At 43.4% G+C, this 21,348-nt stretch overlaps 1 protein-coding gene across 1 annotated transcript in view; it reads left to right on the forward strand.

Moving 5' to 3' along the window:
* TDRD9 (tudor domain containing 9) overlaps positions 1-21,348 on the forward strand; it is a 126,854-nt gene that overhangs the window by 49,638 nt on the left and 55,868 nt on the right. The window contains exons 8-12 of the mRNA XM_025391938.1: positions 9,515-9,618; positions 14,239-14,303; positions 17,027-17,081; positions 17,223-17,307; positions 18,750-18,807. Coding sequence (XP_025247723.1) covers positions 9,515-9,618; positions 14,239-14,303; positions 17,027-17,081; positions 17,223-17,307; positions 18,750-18,807 — 367 coding nt within the window. The remainder of the gene's footprint in view (positions 1-9,514; positions 9,619-14,238; positions 14,304-17,026; positions 17,082-17,222; positions 17,308-18,749; positions 18,808-21,348) is intronic.

Here is a 21,348-nt window from a genome sequence, read left to right on the forward strand (position 1 = left end):
CATGAAGAGGAAACCATTGTTACCAATTTCTTAAGAATCCTTTTACAATTTTTTATGCCTGTACGAGCAAATACGAATGTGTTTCTCTTTTCTCCTGAAATGGCAGCATTCTATGCTTATGTTACTTTTTTCACTTAAATTTTCAAATATTTTCTTTTTTTTTTTGAGATGGAGTCTCACTCTGTCGCCCAGGCTGGAGTGCAGTGGCACGATCTCGGCTCACTGCAAGGTCTGCCTCCCGGGTTCACACCATTCTCCTGCCTCAGCCTTCTGAGTAGCTGGGACACAGGCACCAGCCACCACGCCCGGCTAATTTTTTTTTTTTGTATTTTTAGTAGAGATGGGGTTTCACCGTGTTAGCCAGGATGATCTTGATCTCCTAACCTCATGATCCACCCACCTTGGCCTCCCAAAGTGCTGGGATTACAGACGTGAGCCACCGCGCCTGGCCTCAAATATTTTCATATCACTATATTGTTTTTTCTTCCTTGTTTAAGAGCTACGTGACATTCATTCATGGGTATTATATATACACCATTCTTTATTAACTAATATCTGATGTTTCTGGTCTCATTACAAATAGTGCTCCAGTGAGTAACCTTGCACACATATCATGTCACACATATGAAAGTGTATATTGTAGGCCAGGGCTTCTCAGCCTCTGCACTATTGACATTTTGGGCCAGATAATTCTTTGTGGTGGGGAAAGTCCTCTCCATTGTAGGATGTTTTGTAGCTTCCCTGCCTCCACCCACTGGATGCAAATATCATCCTTCTCCGCCTTCCACTTAAGACAACCAAAAATGTTTCTAGACATTGCCACATGTCCCCTGGGGAGTAAAGCGCCTTTCTGTCAAGACCCCCTGTGTATACCTTTCTAGAATATTAATTTTTGAAAGTGGAATTGCTAGGTCAAAGGTTATATATGTTTGAAATTTTGATGGACACTGTCAAATGCTTTGTATAGGAGTTTAACTTTTGTTAAAAACGTCTGTGATGTTAAACACTAGTCTTTACTACAATGAGATGGCTGATAGGCTTCATTTACCATAAGAAGACATATTTTGTCAGATCTAATTATGTCAAAGGCAGGCCAGTGATGGCCAGTAAATGTAGCACTTTATTTTTCCAACTTTTTAAATGGTGGTATTTCAAAAAAAAACAGAAAAGTTGAAAGAATTTTATAGTGAACACCTGTATGCCCATTACCTAGATTCTGTAGTTAAAATTTACTTAGTAACTCTTTAAAAAACCTACTAACTAAACTTCACTTTATTTGGTTTGACTGGTTTTTCCATAATGTCCTTCGTTCCGTGATCCCATCCAGGATGCTACGTTAGATTTGGTCGCCATGTTTCCTTAGGCTCCCCTTGGCTGTGGTAGTTTCTCAGACTTTCCTCGTTTTTTATGACTTTGACGATTTTGAAGAGTACTGGTCAGGTATTCTGTAGGACACCCTTATACTGGAATTCGACTGATGTTTTTCTCATGGTTAGACTGAGGTTATTGGTTTTAGGGAGGAAGACCACAGGCCGAGGTGCCATTTTTGTCACATATCAAGGGTATACACTATCAACATGATTTTGTTGTCTTTAAGTATGTTGTCTTAAGTCTGTTTAATGTTTTTTTAATTAAAAAAAATTAAATTGTCAGATAATTCATGGAGTACATAGTGATGTGATACATACAATGCATGGTGATGAGCTCTGTAACTAGCATGTCTATTGTATCAAACATTTTTGTGTGTGTGTGTGTGTGTTGGGAACATTCAGTAGCCTCCTATAGCTACTTGAAACTATGTATTATTGTTATCTGTAAAACACTGGAGCTTCCTCCTCCTATCTAGCTCCTTTTGTATCCTTTAACAAATGTCCCTATTGCCTCCTTTCCCCTGCCCTTCCCAGCCTCTAGTATCTTCTGCTCTACTCTTTACTTCTATTAAATAAACTGTTTTTTAGCTTCCACATGAGAACATGTGGTGTTTAACTTTCTGTTCCTGGCTTATTTCACTTAACATAATGTCCTCCAGTTTCATCCATGTTGCTGGAAATGACAGGATTTCACAGTTTTTATGGCTGGATAATACTCTGTTGTGTATATATTCTCCATTTTCTTTCTCCATCGGTTGTACACCTAGGTTGATTCCATATCTTGGCTATTGTGAATAGTATTTAACACTGTTATGAAGGAATACCTCAGTCTGGGTAATTTATAAAAGAAAGAGGTTTATTTGGCTCACAGTTCTGCAGGCTGTACAAGAACCATGGCACTGGCTTCTGCTCAGGGAGCTGACGTGTACAGAGATCACATGGTGAGATTGGAAGAAGGTGGGTGTGCCAGGCTTTTTGTAACAATCAGCTATCAGGGAAACTCTGGTAGGAACTAATAACAATGAGAACTCAGTCTCCCCGTCAAGGGAGGGCATTAATCTATGAGGCATCCGCCCCCATGACCCACATACCTGCTATTAGGCCCCACCTCCAACACTGGAATCAAATGTCAACATGAGGTTTGGAGGAGACAAACTATAGCACTGATGACGTAGATTTTAATCACTGGAAAGGCTGTGTTTGCCAGGTTTCTGCATTGTGCATTACTGCCTCCTTTCCACATTGTACTCTTGAGAAACAAGTAGCCAGGTGAGGCTCTGTTCAAGGTAGGGAGGAGGTAGCACTTAGATTTACAACATTTAAACATTTTGCATTTTCTGACTCTTTTTTTTTTTTTCTTTGAGATTGGGTCTTGCTCTGTTACCTAGGCTGGAGTGCAGTGGTGTGATCATAGCTCACTGTAACCTTGAACTCCTTGGCTCAAGAGATTCTCCCATCTCAGCCTTCCAAGCAGCTATAACTACAGATGCATACCACCATGACTGACTGACTAAATTTTTTTTGTGTGTGTGGAGATGGGGTCTTGCTCTGTTGCCCAGGCTGATCTTGAACTCCTGTCCTCATGTGATCCTCTTGCCTTGGTCTCCCAAAGTGCTGGGATTACAGGCATGAGCCATCATGCCTGGCCTCTGGCTAGTTTGAAATGTGAGAGTGATGATGGTTTACCAGTCTTCTTTCCAGCTGGCTGAAGTCTAATTAATTCCTATTGATGTTCATTGTGTATTTTCTGTCAGAGCTCACAACACTTAGATGCTTCCTTGTGGACCCGCTGAGGAGCTGGGTCAGGCCTTGCCATTTGCTGTCTGGGCCTGTGTGGTCAAGACAACCCAGCTTCTAGGCAACCAGGGCCCCCTTGCCTCACGGATGGGTTATGTTCGGTAGAATAGAGAATGTCCAGCTTTAGCAATATTTATCCAACATCTTGTTTTTGGTACCTGATAGGTGCTCAGTAAATATTTCAGTGAATGAATATGCAACACTTAGCTATATACAGATGTTCCTTGACTTGTAATGGGGGTATGCCCTGATAAAACCGTTGTGAATTGAAATCATTAAGCTGAAAATGCATTTAATACACCTATCCTCCTCGCCTACCTTGAATGAGTTCAGAACACTTATTTAGCCTATAGTTGGGCAAAATCACTAAATACAAGGCCTATTTTATAATAAGGTGTTGACTATCTCATGTTACTTTTTAAATACTGCACTAAAAGTAAAAAGCAGAATGGTTTCATATCATTGTAAAGTCTAAAAATATAAGTTGAATCATTGTAAGTCAGGGGCAGTCTATTAATTTTGAGCTTATAAAAATGATATTTTGTATAGATCCTATTATACAGCTTTCAGAGTCAGAGGATCTTGGTTAAAATTTCAGATGTGTTACTGTCACTACTCTTGCCATGTTACCTCACCACACTGTCTGCTGTTACAAGGGGAAGCCCCCTTTCTTCATGGAGCTCCAGCCGTGCCTCCTGGGTTTCATATCTCATCTTTCTTACCTTCTTAGGAACCTCATCTGATCTGCTGTTTCCCCCTCCCCATTGTTACCATTAATGTATCTTTCTCTGCTGTCCTTTTCTTGTTCACATTGAAACATAACTGAAGCTCTTTCGCCTTTGCCAACACCCACCTTAGGTCTCAGGCTGCTCTCCAGCCTTTTCTGGCCTGTGGACTCTCACATTCTTTACTTTTCTAGCTCCCACAGGCAATTCATTTATTGCAGGGTGGTGTCCCCTGTTCCCACTCAGACTGCACCTGCCAGGGTCCCTAATGACCTCCTTGTCGTTAGGAGAGCTCAGCCCTAAACTTACCTGGCCTTTCTGCAATATTTGACACTGTTGGCCACTTTGATTCTTGAAACTGACCCTCTCTTCAGGTTCTGTGGTGCCCTCCTGTTTTTTTCTGTTACCAACTGTGGCTGTTTCCTTTCAGTGTCCTTTGGAGAATCCTTTTCATCCTTTATATTCAGCTTCTGAAAAAATCGTGAAGGAGGCCGAGTGCAGTGGCTCATGCCTGTATTCCTAGCACTTTGGGAGGCCGAGGTGGGCGGATCACCTGAGGTCAGGTGTTCGAGACCAGCCTGACCAACACAGAGAAACCCCCTCTCTACTAAAAATACAAAATTAGCCGGGCATGGTGGCACATGCCTGTAATCCCAGCTACTTGGGAGGCTGAGGCAGGAGAATCGCTTGAATCCAGGTGGCAGAGGTTGTGGTGAGCCAAGATCGTGCCATTGCACTCTAGCCTGGGCAACAAGAGCAAAACTCCGTTTAAAAAAAAAAAAAAAAATTGTGAAAGAACACCCTTAGAAAAAGGGTTACATAAAATGTAAATGTGTACTGTAGTGAAACTGCGAAATGAACATCCATGATCAACAACCCAGGTCCAGTAGTAGAGCATGTCCCCCGCCCCACCTGGACTCGCTGTGTGTCACTTTTTTTTTTTTTTTTTTTTTGAGACAGAGCCTTGCTCTGTCACCCAGGCTGGAGAGCAGTGGTGTGCTCTCGGCTCACTGCAGCCTCTGCCTCCCAGATTCAAGTGATTGTCCTGCTTCAGCCTTCCGAGTAGTTGGGATTATAGGCATACATTACCATGCCTGGCTAATTTTTGTATTTTTAGTAGAATCGGGGTTTCACCATGTTGGCCAGGCTAGTCTTGAGCTCCTGACCTCAGGTGATCCTCCTGCCTCGGCCTCCCAAAGTGCTGAGATTACAGACATGAGCCACTGCGCCTGACCTGCAGCATGTCACTTTTGGCCCTCACCTCTCCACCTTAGGGTGCAGCTTTACATAATCCAGTTTATCGCTTTGTTTTTCATCTTTAGGTCTTGAATCCACTTAAGATGGATTTTGTATTGACATGGGGTAAGAGGTCCTCCTCCTCCAATGTGAGTGTCTTGGCACCATTTATTTCCCCCTCTACTTGCGGCGCCCACTGTCTCGTAGGCTGCATGTGCGGCGGATGTGCCAACTTCCCAGGCTTCGGCTTGGGACAGAAACACTGTCGCTGTGCCTTGCTGTGTGGACAGAGTCACACTGGCTGAGCACTTCTGTGAGAGGAATGGCAGAGCCCCTCCTTGACTCCATCTGTATGAATTATCATGGTGCCCCCACCATGTCCCTATCCCTGTCCCCTGCCTCGCTTTTTGTCAGAGCATCTCCCCTGACATAGTGTGCCTTGACTTACTGCTGTGCAGTGTAGGAAAGCAGAGGCACTGTCTCTCATGTTTCATCCCTATCGCAGCACACAGGAGGGGACGATTCAGCAAGTGGGTCAGTGGGCCAGCAACCGGTGTGCCTCATTGTTGTCTCAGGCCTGGCTTAGAGAAGCAGGCTGTGTTTGGTATCTTATCAGTGTGCTCAAAAAATATTCACTGGCTTGGAACTAAGTGAAATAACTTGTGAGTCAGTGCCATGCCTTTTACATGGCTTGTTTGTAGGAAAAAACTTCTAGATGAGTTTGGATGCCACTGTTGGTGTTTGTGAAAAGTATGCTTTTTTTTTTTTTCCTATTTCTTTTTTGTGTAGTTGTGTTGTGACAAATATTATTATTTGGATAAAGAAGAAAACTAAGATAAAAGTTAAATATTATGGCTGGGCACAGTGGCTCCTGCCTGTAATCCCAGCACTTTGGGAGACTGAGGTGGGAGGATCACTTGAGGTCAGAAGTTTGAGACCAGCCTGGGCAACAAGGCTGTCTCTACTAAAAATGCAAAAATTAGCCGGGCATAGTGGTGGGTATTTGTAATCCCAGCTACTCAGGAGGCTGAGGCAGGAGAATCGCTTGAACCTGGGAGGCGGAGGTTGCAGTGAGTCGAGATCATGCCACCGCACTCCAGCCTGGGCAACACAGCAAGACTCCGCCTCAAAAAAGGGTTAAATATTAGGAATAGATTTATTAAACATGCTTTTTCAAAATTATTAATAAAAGTCAACTTTTATTTTATTTTTTTGAGACAAGGTTTCACTCTGTTGCCCAGGCTTGAGTGTAGTGGCGCGATCTCAGCTGATTGTAACCTCTGCCTCCCAGGATCGAGTGATTCTCCTGCCTTAGCCTCCCGAGTAGCTGGGATCACAGGTGTGTGTCACCACACCCGGCTAACTTTTGTATTTTTAGTAGACATGGGGTTTTTACCATGTTGGCCAGGCTGGTCTTGAACTCCTGACCTCAAATGATCCACCTGGCTCGGCCTCCCAAAGTGCTAGGATTACAGGTATGAGCCACCGTGCCCAGCGTAAAAGTCAACTTTTATAAATTATTTGGAAACTAGCTGACTTAATTTACTCTAAGTAAAAATTGGAAAAACAGTTTGCCTCTGTGATTGGCCTCTCTGATCACCTGAAGACTTCTTTTGATTTGTCCTCATCAAAATCAAATGCAATGTTTTGCACATAATATTTAACAAGTAAAATTATTAATTAAAAAAGCTTCTTACTGTGGGTGAAAAAAACCCAGGATTACTATAAAATAGACTTTTCAGAAATTCAGAGACATCTGTTGTGCTGGATACTGTAGAAAGATGCTTGTGTAGTTGTGGCCTCAGCTCCGGGAAAGCTGGACAGTCACACCCATAGTAAATTGGTAGCAGTAGAGTGGGGCACTGCTGAAAAGATACCCAAAATGTGGAAGCAACTTGTTACTCAGTAAAAAGGCGGATGATGGAACAGTTTGGAGGGACTAGAAGGAGATAGGAAAATGTGGGAAAGTTTGGAACTTCCTAGAGATTTGTTGAATGGCTTTGAACAAAATGCTGATAGTGATATGGAGAGTGAAATCCAGGCTGAGGTGGTTTCAGATGGAGATGAAGAACTTGTTGGAAACTGGAGTATAGGTGACTCTTGTTATGTTTTAGCAAAGAGACTGATGCCTTTTTGCCCTGCCCTAAAGATTTGTGGAAGTTTGAACTTGAACGAGATGATTTAGGGTATCTGATGGAAGAAATGTCTAAGCAGCAAAGCATTCAAGAGGTATCTTGGGTTCTGTTAAAGGCATTCAGTTTTAAAAGGGAAACAGAACAGAGCATAAAAGTTTGGAAAATTTGCAGCCTGACAATGCAATAGAAAAGAAAATCCCATTTTCTGAGAAGTTCAAGTCAGCTGCATAAATATGCATAAGTAATGAGGAGCCAAATGTTAATCCCCAAGACAATGGGGACGATATCTCCAGGGCATGTCAGAGGTCTTCACGGCACCCCCTCCCATCATAGGCCTGGAGGCCTACGAGGAAAAAGTGGTTTCGTGGGTCGGGCTTAGGGCCCCTCTGCTGTGTGCAGCCTAGGGACTTGGTGCCCTGTCTCCCAGCTGCTCCAGCTGTGGCTGAAAGAGGCCAACGAAGAGCTCATGCCATGGCTTCAGAGGGTACAAGCCTCAAGCCTTGGCAGCTCCCACATGTTGAGGCTGCGGGTGCACAGAAGTCCAAATTGGGGTTTGGGAACCTCTGCCTAAATTTCAGAAGATGTGTGGTAATGCCTGGATGTCAGGGTAGAAGTTTGCGGCAGGGGCGGGGCTGTCATGGAGAACCTCTGCTAGAGCAGTGCAGAAGGGAAATGTGGGGTTCAAGCCTCCATGCAGAGCCCCACCTGGGGCACCACCTAATGGAGCTGTGAGAAGAGGGCCATTGTCTTCCAGACCCCGGAATGATAGATCCACCGACAGCTTGTACGATGCACCTGGAAAAGCCACAGACACTCAGTGCCAGCCCATGAAAGCAGCCAGGAGGGAGGTTGTACCCTGCAAAGCCACAGGGGTGGAGCTGCGCAAGACCGTGGGAACTCACCTCTTGCATCAGCGTGACCTGGATGTAAGACATAGAGTCAAAGAAGATCATTTTGGAGCTTTAAGATTTGACTAACCCGCTGGATTTTGGACTTGCTTGGGACCTGTGGCCCCTTTATTTTGGCCGATTTCTCACATTTGGAAGGCTGTGTTTACCCAATGCCTGTACCCCCATTGTATCTAGGAAGTAACTAACTTGCTTTGCGACTTGGCACTGTGGACTTTTGAGTTAATGCCGAAATGAGTAAAGACTTTGGGGGTACTGTTGGGAAGGCATGATTGTGTTTTGAAATGTGAGGACATGAGATTTGAGAGGGGCCAGAGGCAGAATGATATGGTTTAGCTGTGTCCCCACCCGAATCTCATTTTGAATTTTCATCTGTTGTGGGGGGGACCCAGTGGGAGGTAATTGAATCATGGGGGCAGGTCCTTCCTGTGCTGTTCTTACGATAGTAAGTCTCATGAAATCTGATGGTTCTGTAAGGGAGAGTTTCCTTGCACAAGCTCTCTCTCTTTGCCTGCTGCCATCCATGTAAGATGTGACTTGCTCCTCCTTGCCTTCTGCCATGATTGTGAGGCTTCCCCAGCCATGTGGAACTGTAAGTCCAGTAAACCTCTTTCTTTTGTAAACTACCCAGTCTTGGGTATGTCTTTATCAGCAGCGTGAAGATGGACTAATGCACAGCCTGACTTGGGGAGTTTGCCGCTTGTGGTTGGTGCCCAGTATTTGGTAACAGTGCCTGAGGGGCAAGTTTACATTATCTGGTCTTGGTGTCTTTGCTTTAATGGACAAAATAGTCGAGGAATCCCTAAACCTTGGTAGACGGATACCTCATCATGTGGTAATGTTATCACCACACATTGGTAGATATGGATGTGATGTTATAGTTTTCTGGTACTTTTGATATACAAGGTAACTTTTCACACATGAAATCTTAGGGAAATCTTAGTGCTCTTTGAGGTAGGGTTTTGAAAGAGGGGAAGGGCACTGGCTTTGAGATCAGGAACTCCTCCTGGGTTCCATAGACCTTTGGTGTAACTTAATTGATGTCTTCAAAATAGACATCCTGCTGAACACACTGCCTGTGCATGTCTGGGCTCTCTGAGCCATTCTTGCTCTGGTGACTGGGCGAGGAAATTGATGAGTATGGTACTTCATGTGTCCGCTGTCCTGAGCAGTGCTTGGCACACAGCACGTGTTCAGACATTGCTGCTAATAAAAACCAAGAACTTTTATTTAGAGAGTTTGTTACAGTGTTGTACTAACAATGAGAGCCACTCCCATCCAACCCCGATTTTCTTCTGTAATCCTGTTATGGTATTGTGACTTTTTTCTTTCACTATTTTTAGCTCTCTCCTCATCTCCTGGAGGAACCGGTGATAACTAAGGATATATATGAAGTTGCTATCTCTCTCATTCAGATGTTTGATGACTTGGATATGAAGGAGAATGGGTAAGAGACACTTCAGTTGGTAATGCACTTTAATGTATATGTGATTTAAAAAATTATTCATTTGGAAACTTTTTAGTGTTTTTATAAGAAGGTTATAACTATAGGTACTTTTTCAGTAGTTACTGTACATATTTTAAAATCAGGTTAGTATTTCGGAATTTTTTAAATTGGAAATTTCTATTTTAAATAATTAAAACCATGTTGAGTGCAGTTCCCAGCCTGGCAACAGAGCAAGACTCTGTCTCAAAAACAAAAACAAAAACAAACAAAAAACCTGTATATATATCGTATGATTGAGCCTTTACAGCACTAATTTTACTACATCTGTCTCCAAAGTTTTGCCTTTTCCAGGATATCATGTAGTTGAAATTATGTAGTATGTATCCTTTTCATGTTGCCTTCTTCTACTTAGTAATATGTATTTAGCTCCCTTTATGTCTTTTCATAGCTTAGATAGCTCATTTATTTTTAGTGCCAAATTCCATTGTCTGGATGTACCACAGTTTGTTCATTCATCTTCCAGATTTCCTGCTATGTTCTGCTTTAGCTGTGTCCCATTAGTTTCTGCTATGTTGTGTCTTCATTTTCATTCATCTCAGAGTATTTTCTGATTTCCGTTTTGATTTTTTCTTTGGTTTATTGCTTTTTAGGAGTGTGGTGTTTAATTTGCACATATTTGTGAATTTCTCCCTATTTTTCCTGTTATACATTTTGAATTTCATTCTATTGTGGTTGGAGAATTATTTCTGTTCTTTTAAATTTATTGAGGTTTGTTGTATGCCTAGCATGTAGACTGTTCTGGAGAATATTACATGTGCACTTGAGAATAATGTCACTCTGTTGTTGTTAGATGGAGTGTTCTATAAATGTCTTTTAGGTGTAGTTAACTTACTGTGTTGTTCAGGTCTTCTACTTCTTGATCTTCTGCCCGGTTGCTCTATATATTATCAAAAATGAGATAATGATATCCTCAACAATTGTTATTGAATTGCCTATTTCTTCAATCTTTTCTGTCAGTTTTTGCTTTATGTATTTTGGGTCTCTCTTGCTAGGTGCATATATGTTTATACCTGTTTTATCTTCCTGATTGATTCACCCATTTATCAGTATAAAATGCCCCTCTTATCTCTCATAACACTTAATTTTAAGACCTATTTTGTGTATTAGTATAGCTACTTCACTTTTCTGTAGTTTGCTGTTTGCATGACACATATTTTTTCATTCTTTTACTTTCAGTCTACTTAGTGTCTTTGCATTTAAAGTGTATCTCCTGTAGACAACATATCCTGAGTGGGATCATATATATATATATTTTTGAGATGGAGTCTTGCTCTGTCACCAGGCTGTAGTGCAGTGGTGTGATCTCGGCCCACTGCAGCCTCCGCCTCCTGCGTTCAAGTGATTCTCCTGCCTCAGCCTCCCGAGTAGCTGGGACTACAGGCACCCACCACCCTGCTCAGCTAAGTTTTGTATTTTTAGTAGACACGGGTTTCACCATGTTAGTCAGGATGGTCTTGATCTCTTGACCTCATGATCCACCCGCCTCGGCCTCCCAAAGTTCTGGGATTACAGGTATGACACCGTGCCCAGCCCCTATTTTTAAAATTAATCTAACAATCTCTGCCTTTTGATTGGGTTGTTTAATCCATTTACATTGTTTAATCCATTTACATTTAATTTTGTCACTGATATAGTTGAATTTATGTTGGCCATTTTGCTTTTTGCTTTCTGTGTGTCTCATATTCTTTTTGTTTCTCTGTTTCTCTTTTACTGCTTTCTTTTGCATTTAATACATATTTTGCAATGTAGCATTTTACTTTTTTTTTTTTTTTTGAGACAAGTTCTCACTGTGTTGAGCAGGCTGGGTACATGGAGTGATCATGGCTCACAGCAGCCTTGACACCCTGGGCTCAATTGATCCTCCCACCTCAGCCTCGTGAGTAGCTGGGACTACAGGTGCTTGCCACCATGCCCTGCTAATTTTTGTATCTGGTTACTTTTAAAATCGCCTAAGGAGAAGGAAGGAGGCAAAATATGTATTTACAGTATCTTTTGTCATTACCTAATTACCTTTACCAGTTCTCTTTCTTCGTTCATGTGGATTTGAAATACTCTCTGGGGTCAGCTGTTTTCAGCACAAAAAACTTCCTTTAGTATTTCTAGTGAGGTGGGTCTGCTGCCAAAAAAAAATCTCTTTTTTTTGTTTATCTGGGACAGTCCTTTTTTTTTTTTTTTTTTTTTTTTTGAGACGGAATTTCGCTCTTTTTGCCCAGGCTGGAGTGCAATGGTGCGATCTCAGCTCACCGCAACCTCCGCCTCCCAGGTTCAAGCGATTCTCTTGCCTCAGCCTCCTGAGTAGCTGGGATTACAGGCATGCACTACCATGCCTGGCTAATTTTGTATTTTTAGTAGAGACGGGGTTTCTCCTTGTTGGTCAGGCTGGTCTTGAACTCCCGACCTCAGGTGATCCACCCGCCTTGGCCTCCCAAAGTGCTGGGATTACAGGTGTGAGCCACTGCGCCTGGCCAAGGGACAATCTTTATTTAGTCTTCATTATTGAGAGTTTTACTGAATATAGGAATCTTGATTGACAATTCTGTCTTCCAGCACTCTGAATATGTCATCCCACTGCCTTCTGGCTTCCATTGTTTCTGCTGAGAATTCAGCTGTTAATCTTATTGGGGTTTTCTTTGGGTGTGGCATGTCATTTTTCTCTTGCTACTTTCAAGATTTCACCTTGTCCTTGAATTTCATTATGGCTTTTATGACTTCCTGTAGGACTGGCACAATAACTGAGCCTTTAATGGGCATTTCATCTTTCTTTTAAGCCAACTGCTTTTGGATGCATGGTAATACCATTGAATTTCGTGAGTCCATTGACCACTAAACTGAGTTCCTTGGCAGGAGGCCATGCTGTGCAGGAAATAATGGAAGCGAGAAAGGCATCTTTAGGTCCATGGATGGGGGTACGACAGAAACTTTAGGTGCAGAGAAGGCAGATCTGAATCCAGAATTGGATCTGTGTCTATTTCCATGAAGGTAAATCAGTATCTCCTTCATGATGGAATCAACCTATCTTCAGCTGGCTGGACTGGTCCCCCAGGGAATTGTGCCATATTTGGGACTTGGTACTGGCCCTTGCTGTTGTGTGGTTGGCATCCAGTGATGGTAGCAGCCGGATGAGTCTCATCTCAGGAAAGTGCATGGTGTTGAGTTTGTGTGTAAGCCTTCATCCATGCTACCCATCCACTCTGTGCATTGTCTAACCCTGGGGGTACTGGAGAAGGAGGTTGGGTCACATCCACAGGCAGGGCCTCCGGCCTGTCTGATGACTGAAAGCCTCCTTCACTGTGACTGCCTTGTGGGCATTTCTTGGTACCTCTCCATCAGATCTCCTTAATTATCAGTCTTGCCATTTCCACATCCCTGACCAGCTGACCAAGCTATTATTAGCCTCTGCTTGTTGATTGGGGTGAACCCAACCTCATGGCCATGTCTCCTTCCACCCGAAGTGGTACCACTGGATGGACTGCCTGACCTCTGCTCACTGGGAGGAGCTCCCTTCCCCACTCACTGTGTGTGAGCCTTTCCTCTGGGTGGGGCTGTGATGCAGCAGATGTTCACCTTGGCTGTTGCCAGCATCCCATGCAGGCCTATCTACAAACCAGGCCTGTGTTTTTTATGGTGGTGGCTGTTGCCTGAGGTCATACATGTGGCTCACACTCACAGGGAGAGATGGATGAGCAGCAGGAGCAGTGACCGTGGACGCTGAGCCGCCTGTGCTGCAGCGACTGGTTTACCCCTCACACCCCTTTCTCCTTTGTAGTGACTGTTCCCAGGCATTGCCTGGATTGCCATCGCATGGCTTTTCCATGGCTCCCTCCTCAGCTCCTGTTACTTCCCCGGAGAGGCCCTTCCCAGCCAGCCCTTCTGAGAGCACACCATACATATGCATTCCCTTAGCACTGCTTATTGTGTTTCCCCAGGTGTTTCTTTTTGTCTTATTGCTAAACTGAAGGTGCTTTGCCTGTTTTCTTGTTTCTTGTCTGTCTCTCCAGTTAGGATGTAAGCTCCAAAGAGCAGGGAGCTTGTCTGCCTTGTTACTGCTGTATCCTGACTACACAGAGGAGGGCTTGGCATGTAGGAAGGGCTCACAGGTTTATGGAGGAATGAAAGTTCTAAATTCACACAAAAGTAAATTTATTGACAGTAGCAGGGAAGCGAGTAGATGATTTGAGATTTTGGTCTGTACAAATCCTTTCCAATAGTAGTTTGGACTCCTGAAAGTTTAAATTTTGCTTGTAGTTATTTTAAATGTTTTCTACTTTGAAGTTCCGGATTATAATAACTAAATTTCAAGGAAAACTTCTGCAGATAGTAAGTTTTGATAGGAGAAAGTATTGGGAGTCAAAAAGCTTAAGGTCCCCTGAACGACCATGGGGCCTTGGATGTTTTCTCATCTCTTTGGGCTTCTGTGTTTTCTTATGTACAATAAAGAACATTACACTGGATGACCTGTAAGAGCCTTTCAGGATTAAAAGCCTGTAATATTAGGATTGTAGAGAAGCAATAGCTGTTATTAGCCTTCATTGATATTTGTGCAAATCACATTTTTACCAGGAACAAGGCCTGGTCGGGTGCCCAGTTTGTGTTGGAGCGAAGCAGTGTGTTGGTGTTTTTGCCAGGTAAGAGCGTCATAATTTTGTGACTTGGAATCATAATACTCTGGAGAGAGGCTAAGTTTCTGCCTAACAGAGATTATGAAAGACAGTGTTCTCCACAGGACTTTGTTCTTTTTACGCTTTGAGTATGTGAACAAATGTAACTTTCAGTTTGGCTTTTTATTATAATCTTTGTATTTCTTTTTTTTTTTTCCTTTCCTTTCCTTTTCCTTTTTCTAGGTGGAGTCTTGCTCTGTTGCCAGGCTGGAGTGCAGTGGCACGATCTCGGCTCACTGCAACCTCCTCCTCCTCAGTTCCAGTGATTCTCCTGCCTCAGCTTCCCAAGTAGCTGGGACTACAGGTGTACACCACTATGCCCGGCTAATTTTTGTATTTTTAGTAGAGATGAGGTTTCATCATGTTGGCCAGGATGGTCTCGATCTCTTGACCTTGTGATCTGCCCTCTGTGGCCTCCCAAAGTGCTGAGTTTACAGACGTGAGCCACTGTGCCCAGCCAACCCTTGTATTTCTAAAAAGATTTCTTATTAATAAATTATTAAGAGTTCAATTTTTTTTTATTTTTTGAGACAGAGTCTCACTCTGTTGCCCAGGCAGGAGTACAGCGGCACAATCTCGGCTCACTGCAACCTCTGCCTCCTGGGTTCAAACATTTCTCCTACCTAAGCCTCCCAAGTAGCTGGGATTACAGATGCGCACCACCATGCTTGTCTAGAGTTCAACTTTTTGAAGACAGTCTTGCCACCTTCAAAATTTCCAGTAAAATATTTGGCTTTGTTAAATTTGCATTTTACATATATGGTTATAAATGTGAGGTAACTGTCATTAGTTTGCATTGAAAGCTTATTTAGTAATAGTAAAACATACTGTTATTGTAATACCATGAGAATCATCAGGGTAATCCTTGAGTTCCCTTCTCAGTGTTTGAGAAAACAGGCTTTTAAAATACCTTTCTGAAAAGGTGAATTTATGTTAAATTGTACTTTTTCAAAATTACTTGATTTTTAATTTAAGTGGTATAGCTTGATGAAACATTATGACAATAATTCAAATATTTTCTGTTGTAAGGTAATATATAGAGCATAAACGGATTTGTTCTTACAATAATGGAGAATGAAAAACATGCAATGAAAATAGCTTATTTAATTTTGGAATGCAACATATGAGTTTCAAACTTTTGTCATGTTTTGCTTAGGCAATAAGGATTTGTTTACATGCAGGGAACCATTAGCTGACAGTGGGGTGGTGTTGCATTTGCCTTGGAGAATATTTATCAAATGACTGCTGTGTGCATAATATTGTATTAAGGGGAAAAACATCACCAAAGTGGAGCCATGTTGATACTAGCTTAAGAATACCTAACATGAGATAAGTACTTTTTATTTTATTCCATTCGTTTTTTTAGAAAGGGTCTTGCTGTGTTGCCCAGGCTGGAGTACAGTGGTGTGACCCTGACTCACTGCAGCCTCTGCCTCCTGGGCTGAAGTGATATTTCCACCTCCCAAGTAGCTGGGACTACAGGCGTGTCCCCCCATGCCTGGCCAAAAATTTTTTTTTTTTGTATCTTTTTGTAGAGACAGGGTTTAACTAGGTTGTCCAGGCTAGTCTCGAGCTGCTAGGCTCTAGTGGTCTCCATGAAGTGATCCATCTGCCTCAGCCTCCCAAAGTGTTGGGATTGCAGATGTGAGCCACTGCTCCTGGCTGATAAATACTTTTTACCTGCTAAACATTGCCTGAAGGAAATATTTATAAGTGATATTTTACATTTAGGGTTGCTATCTTTTTAATATGTTCGTGTGAATTCAAGTTTGATAGATGTTTCTGTGTTAATTGATCTTTTGTGAACAGTTCTATGGTAGTTTTCCAGGGCTGCTGTAGCAAAGTGCCACAAACTAAATGGCTTAAAAGAACAGCCATGTATTCTCTCCCTGTTTCGGAGGCTAGATGTTCACAGTCGAGTTGTCAGCAGGGCCATGCTCTTTCTGAGCCTCTTCCTCTTTCCAGCTCCTGGTAGTGGCCATCGGTCCCCAGTGCTCCTTGACCTGTGGCTGCATCACTCATGTGTCTGTCGTCACATGGCATTCTCTGTTTGTCTGTGCCTCTTCCCTTGTATGGACACCAGGGCCCAACCCATTCCAGTATAACTTCATCTTAACTAATTACATCTGCAATGACTCTGTTTCCAAATAACACCACATTCGGGATTACTGGGGTTGGGACTTCAGTACATCTTTTTAGGGGACACAGTTCAACCCATAACAGACTCAGATTTGAAAATCAGGGTGGGGCAAAAGTACATGCTAGCTTAGCTTTCAGCAGACAGGACGGAGGCCTGATAGAAATGGTTTAGCACATCCTCATGACCAAAACTTTACAAACGTTATTTTTTGATTGTAAAGATTTTGCATGCTCATTATAGAAAATTTAGAAAATCTGGGGGTAAAAAAGAAATGCAAAAATTACTCATATAGTTAACACCCACAGGGAGTCACTGCTATGTAAAGGAAAACTGGAAGAATATGTTTTTTCCCTTTATTTTTGAGATACTACTAATCAATGTCACTGTGTACTTTTACTTGTGTTTCTGGTATATTTAGGCAAAGAGGATAAAAAAGTCAAATGAATTGGTAGGGCCTTCTTTGAAAGATATGCCATTTTAATTTAAAAGTTGGTTTCCAGCAGTAAATACAAAGATGTTTATTTCCCTCCTCCACTTTTTTCTTCCCTAGGTCTGGGTGAAATAAACTATATGCATGAACTTCTCACAAACCTGGTTCATAAAAGGTATGTTGAAAATGATACAGCTGTATTCTTCTAAATCCTTGTGTTGTTTCTGCCTTAAATAATTTTAATTATCTCAGTATTTATTTTTGTATCTCATGTGTATCTATTCTTTATGGAGATTTTATTTTAGTAATTTCTTAGGTTGCAGGTCTATCCACTCCATTCAAGTGTGGCTTTAGAAGAACAGAATAATGTATTTTTAAGTCCAGTCCCTGGGTACAGAAAGGTAGGAAAACTGGGAAGACAAGTTCTAAGCACTTTAGGTAAATTTTCCTTAGAGACTCTACTCATTAAAAATATTTTCTGGGTGTCGTGGCTTATGCTGGTGTTTCCAGCACTGTGGGAGGCTGAGGCGGGTGAATCATTTGAGCTCAGGAGTTTGAGACCAGCCTGGTAGCATGGCGAAACCCCATCTCTACAAAAAATGTAAAAATTACCTGAGTGCAGTGGCACACACCTGTGGTCCCAGCTACTTGGGAGGCTGAGGTAGGAGGCTTATGCCTGGCTATTGGAGGCTGCAGTGAGCCGAGATCACACCAGTGCACTCCCGCCTGGGTGACAAAACAAGACTCTGTCTCAAAAAAAAAAAAAAAAAAAAAGAAAAGGAAAAAAAATCCACATTTCAGCAGTGTGTTCTGTAGTTAGTGGTTAGTCACTTAAACAAGTATTTGCCTGATGAGCCAGGTATGTTGTTTAGTTTTGTGTTTTATTTTGTAAATCAGTGTGCTAAAAAGCTAAGATTTTTTATTTTCTCAATTCAGGAATTCTGATGCCTTTTAATACTTCTTTTTTTTATTTTTTTTTTTTTTTGAGACGGAGTCTCACTCTGTCGCCCAGGCTGGAGTGCAGTGGCCAGATCTCAGCTCACTGCAAGCTCCGCCTCCCGGGTTCACGCCATTCTCCTGCCTCAGCCTCCCAAGTAGCTGGGACTACAGGTGCCCACCACCTCGCCCGGCTAGTTTTTTGTACTTTTTAGTAGAGACGGGGTTTCACCGTATTAACCAGGATGGTCTCGATCTCCTGACCTCGTGATCCGCCCGTCTCGGCCTCCCAAAGTGCTGGGATTACAGCCTTTTAATACTTCTTTAGTATTTCTCTAACTTTGGGACTGTTCTGGTGTCCCTGAAACCATTCTGGTGACTGGTTAGAAGCCATATTCTAGGTCCTGCTTCAGGAGGATTTCTTTATCTCAGATTATGTGTGAATGATGGAGTTGTTTTAACAAGACCCTTCTAGAGCTGCTTGAGGTGATCGGGGGCCTGAGCTGGCAACCTCGCCCCTGGATTGCTTTGGAATCCCTAGGAGCAGCCTTGAGTGGTATTCTAGGGCAACTACAAGCTACAGCCCTTCTTCTAGAAACCTGGTTGTACCCCTGGGCAATTCCAGGACCCCTCTCCACCCCACCAAAGCTACCACCCCAGAAGTCAGGAACAGCTCCCTTTACCTGTGTCTAAGCCCTTGCTGTGTTGTATGTGGCTGGTTTTCCATTCACCAGGGGCTTCTTAATCAATTGTGATGTGTATAAAATAGAAAAATGGCTAATTTTGAAATCTGAGTTCAGTATTTACATTCAGAAGCTTTAAAATAATTTTTGCATTTTCGTAAACTTTGCCTAATGATGTCCAGAATATAGTAGAAATGTCAGCTTTTTTCTTTGATGTTTAACAGATTATTCTGTCTACAAATATTGCAGAGAGTTCTGTCACAGTTCCAGATGTCAAATATGGTAAGATACTTCTCTGTTTACCTCCTGGCATTAGCTGTAGTGCCATATTTATTGGCTTATTCACCTCACTCAGGAATTGTTCTTCTCTTCCTCCCCATCGCTCCCCGTTTTGGAAGATAGAATTGAGAAAAGTAGGTTTACATAGTTTCTCCCATACTCTCAGTTCACCACCTCCTCCTCTAAGTGCACCATTTCATGCTTTAGGGCAAGCTGGCTAGTAGGAAGTGTTTGGGGTGTTCCCACTGGGCCTTGTGGGAAACAACTTTGGGGCTGCCAGGTGGAGTTCTGTGACTGGAGCGAGGCAGATGTGGGGAGGAACTTAGGCCATCTCAGTTCTGAAGGTTGCTTGGCAGGACACCATGTCAACTCTGGAGCAGCCCGCTTTGTCATCCCATTTTCTGTATCTGTGTCTGTGATTACTTCGTGAGATTGCTTCATCAATGAGTTTTCTAAATTCATTAATTTATATTTGAGAACCTAACACATGTGCCAGGCACTGTTCTCAATGCTGGCAGTACAGTGGTGAATAAGACACTGTTCTCAATGCTGGCAGTGCAGTGGTGAATAAGACAAAGTCCAGTCCTCATGGCTGCTGCGTTCTGGTGGGAGAGAGAGGGACGCTTAGCAGGTAAAAAGGTCTTTATAATTTCAGGTACAGGTCAATGTTGTGTAGGAAAATAAATCAGGGGAAGGGGTTACAGTTACTGGGAAAAAAATGATCTTTCAGATAGGATGATGTGGAATTACCTCTTTGAGGAAGTGACATTTTAATAGAGGCCTGAATTAAATGAGGAGTGAGCCTTGCAAAAAGGTGGCTGGGGTGTGGGGAATGGGTTTGAGGAGCAGCACACGGTCAGTGTGGCTGGAATGGGTAAACCAGGGCAGATGATAATGAGCAGGTGTTTTGTCTCTGTACCAGGGAAATAGCAGTAAGCAAAATAGACAAAAGCCTTTGTTCTCGTGACACTTTCAGGGGTGGGTAGATAAATACAGATATGTAGTAAGTTACATGATGGTGAGTATATGAAGAAAAAAGAGGGGGTTATTGGGTAGGGAGTGTTAGGGAAGCACCATTGAGATTGTAGGTGGAGTCACCAGGGAATGTGACAAGTCACATGCTGAAGGAGGTTAGGGAGGGAGTCAGGTCCGTACCTGGCAAAAGAGTGTTTAGAGTAGGAGAAAGCAAGAGTGTGCTTGATGGTTGTGAAACAGCACCATCAAGCGAGGAGGCCAGGGCAGCTGGACTAGTGTGAACACAGGGGAAAGGAGCCTGAAGAGAGGCCTGGAGGTAGCAGGGCCCGTAGGGCCTGGTGCATCCTTTGCTGTGCTGGGCAAGATGGAGAATCCTTGGTGAGTTTTGATAACAGAAATGATATAACAGGATTCACTTAACAGGATTTAAGTTCACTTAACAGGATTTCTCTGGGAATAGACTAGAACGAGGCAAAGGAGATAAAAGGAAGAGAGTTAGGAGGGTGTCACAAGAATCTAGGCGAGAATCGGTGGTGTTTAGAATAGGACAGGAGGTGGGGGCAGATCCCAGGGAGATTCTGAAGGCAGCGCTGGTGAGGATGTGCTGAGGTGTCTGATGGAGAAATTGTGAGAGACACGTTTGGTCGGCCCTCTAGACGTGTGGCCTGAGAGACTGGGAGGATGGAGGCTCCTGTGAGATGGTGAAGGCTGTGGAAGGAGCAGGGTGGGGTAGGTGAGGAGCTGAGATTTGGGCTGAGACATATGCTAGATGTTCAGGTGGAGGTGTCATGGAAGCAGCCGGCTGTGTGAGCTTGGAGACCACGGCCAGGGAGCAGCTGGCAGGGGCGTCAGCTGGTGACTGGCGTTGGAAGGCAGAAACCTGGCCAAACTCTTCTGGGAGTGCACAGAGGGAAGGTAGCCCCAGTCTTTAAAAGTGGGCAATAAGAGCAGAGGGGCCTCCAGAGCAGTGGGAAGAAAGCCAGTGAGCACAGGGGCCTAGACACCCAGTAGGAAAGGGTCTTGAGGGGATGGAGTGGAGGAGTGCATCAGATGCTCATGGCAGATCAAGGAGAACCTCCCAACGGGGCTGTTGTCAGTGACCTTGACAAGGGCAGCTTTGGTGGAAGCAAACGTCTGCTTGGAATGGGCTCAAGAAAGAGTGGGAAGAAATGAACCAAGAACCGGTGGCGGCAGACAACACTCCACAGGTGTTTTGCTGTAGGGGAGCAGAGGAAATGGGGCAGTAAGTGAAGGGGTGGCCCAGGGGAGTAAGTGTTGCTGATGGGAGATCCCCAGTGCTTTGGCTGTGTGAGGGGAAAAGGTGGGGTGGAGGGGAGGAGGTAGGCCACGGATGAGGATACTAAAGCGCAGAGACACTCGGCAGCTTATCCAGCCAGGCACACCCACGTGTACAGATGCACAGACACACACACCCATCTAGACAGACATACACATACCTAGACACCAGATCCACCCACAGGCACACACAGATGCGGGATTTGAATTCTGGCGGTCCCTTGCATCAGCTGCTCTCCTCTACTACTGTTGTAATGATGCTCTTTTGGAGAA

This window comes from Theropithecus gelada, chromosome 7b, assembly GCF_003255815.1.
Source record: "Theropithecus gelada isolate Dixy chromosome 7b, Tgel_1.0, whole genome shotgun sequence".
Lineage (NCBI taxonomy): Eukaryota > Metazoa > Chordata > Mammalia > Primates > Cercopithecidae > Theropithecus > Theropithecus gelada.